This window comes from Sapajus apella, unplaced genomic scaffold, assembly GCF_009761245.1.
Source record: "Sapajus apella isolate SASKATOON/1434 unplaced genomic scaffold, GSC_monkey_1.0 scaffold122, whole genome shotgun sequence".
NCBI lineage: Eukaryota > Metazoa > Chordata > Mammalia > Primates > Cebidae > Sapajus > Sapajus apella.
Window position 1 is genome coordinate 7886800 of NW_022437062.1, and position 2531 is coordinate 7889330.

The 2531-nt window shown below is 36.1% G+C and overlaps 1 protein-coding gene across 1 annotated transcript; it reads left to right on the forward strand.

Moving 5' to 3' along the window:
- Window positions 1-1122: 1122 nt before the first annotated feature.
- LOC116538760 (olfactory receptor 4K14-like) lies at window positions 1123-2070 on the forward strand. Its single transcript, XM_032261306.1, has one exon. The coding sequence runs from the start codon at window positions 1123-1125 to the stop codon at window positions 2068-2070; it is 948 nt and encodes a 315-aa protein (XP_032117197.1).
- The last annotated feature ends 461 nt before the right edge of the window (window positions 2071-2531 follow it).

Here is a 2531-nt window from a genome sequence, read left to right on the forward strand (position 1 = left end):
TGTGTGTTTTCAAATAGCCTGTCTTTAAGCTCATCAATTTTTTCTTTTACTTATCAAGTCACTAGCACTATGCTAAGTTGTACTTGAATCCCACGTCCTAAGACAGATTGTTTTTCCATGCCACACTGCTTGAGGTTGGAGGAGAGGTAATATAGGCAATGCAAGGCTCGTTTCTACCTTCTTTAATGCATCTTTTCTTGTTAGGAAGCTAAAACTAGAAACTGTGATATCTCACCTGGTTTACCTCTTGTAAATATGTTCTCATATGTGGATATTTCTTCAATTTGATGTTCATACTGGCTGATGATTGCTTCAGGGTTCTATTCTGCCATCTTGCTCTACTTTCTCAGTGAAAACTAAATATTTCCTATTAATAAGCTTGAGTTATAAGGAGCTTCCTTTCAGAGTTAAGCTCAGAATATGAATCTAGTGACCTTCCACTTTGGTTAGTCTCATTTTTACATGACTCTTCACAGATTATTTTTTCCTAATCCATTTAGTTAACTATGTAAATTTTATTTAAGTCTAGATTTTAAAGTTATGTGCTTGGTTTTGTATTTAAATCATCATGCAAGATGTGACTTTTTATGTAGCTTCTGTCTAAAAGATTGCCTCAACATATAGAGTGATAAGCTAAAAATTAGTTTTATAATGCATTATATAAATGATATCGAGAAATCATAATGTTGTATTATGTAATTTGTACTGAATTCCAATGTCTCTTCACCATTATCTTTCTAAGGTATAACCTAAGTTGGTGATGGTGCCCTATTAGATTCTTCTTTCTGGACAGGAGGAATAGCTAGTTTCTGGAGATGCCACAAACTTTTTAGCCTTTCAATTTGCTAACCTGCCTTATCTTCTCATGAGACTACCTTCTCAATAAATTCAGTGAATCATTTTCATAACAATCCCATCTCAGGCTTTGTCTCTTAGAGAGCCAGTTGGACACAGTTAGCTTCTCTTTTTGGGATAATACTATGTATATTAGACCAGGATTTATCTTCACGATTATACTTTTTACTATCAGACATAGATCTAAATTTCAATACAAACACCAAATTCTAAAAACTAAGTATGCTTCAGCTCACTAACTGATAATCTGTTCTCTCTAGGTTCACAATGAATAAATTGGATAAAGTAAATCAGTCTGTAATTTCAGAATTTGTGCTTCTGGGACTTTACCATTCATGCAATATTCAGATTATACTCTTAGTAATATTTTTTTTGCTTTATCTGATCATTGTATCTGGAAATGTTGTCATCATGATCTTAATCATTATTGATTCCCATCTCCATTCCCCAATGTACTTCTTATTGGCCAACCTGTCCTTTGTTGATATGTGGCTTTCCTCCATCACCACTCCTAAGATGATTACAGACTTTCTTAGAGTGAACAAGACCATTTCCTTTGGAGGCTGCATGTCCCAGATCATTTTTGTGCATTTTGTTGGAGGAGGTGAGATGGTGCTACTGGTGGTAATGTCCTATGATCGCTATGTGGCAATCTGCAAACCACTCCACTACTCCACCATTATGAGCCTGCAAAGATGTATTAGACTGGTGTTGACTTCCTGGACTTTTGGCTTTGTGCATGCCATGAGTCAGATGGTTGTGATTGTTCAGCTGCCATTCTGTGGCCCCAGGGAGATAGACAGCTTCTTCTGTGATATACCACTGGTAATCAAGCTTGCCTGCATGGATTCCTCTAACTTGGAAATGTTAATGAATGGTGACAGTGGAATTCTGGCCATGACTTGCTTTATTCTGTTGCTGACATCCTACACATATATTCTTCTCACTGTCTACCGAAGCTCTAAAACTGGGGCTTCTAAGGCACTCTCTACCTGTACTGCCCACATCACAGTCGTGGTGCTCTTCTTTGGGCCCTGCATCTTCATCTATGTGTGGCCACTTAGCATCACCTGGGTGGACAAATTTCTTGCTGTGTTCTATTCTGTTATTACCCCTCTCCTAAATCCAGCCATTTATACCCTGAGAAATAAAGAGATGAGAAATGCTATGAAGCGGTTTAGAAGGTATTACATAAATTCCAAGGTAAATATTTAATGCTCACAATCCTCCATGGGAGTACTTCAAATTGACTATATTTTCGTTGTAAAGTAGGTTGAAAATTCAGAGCATTTACTTTATCTATATGTTAGTCTCTTGGCTTCAGACATAGGAATAGAGTTAACAAAATTCAGAGAATTTCAACATTTCCTAATCAACCAGCAGAACACGGTGAAACATTTTTCTAAAATCCATATACTACAGATCTTTTGTTATGGGAGAACCATCTAATCTATCTTCCTATGCCTTTAAGCAAAATGCTGTAAGTTATTTCACAAAGCCATACATCCATTCTGATGGACTGCATCTTAATGGCTTTCTTTTGAATTTTCTCTGAACCTCATTGGGGGAAAAAACCCCACAAAAACAAAAGTGTTTCTGTAACATTGATACCTTATTCTAAACTTTACTTACCTTTTATCAAAAAGCAAAATATTGTTATGATTTTTCTTAATCTA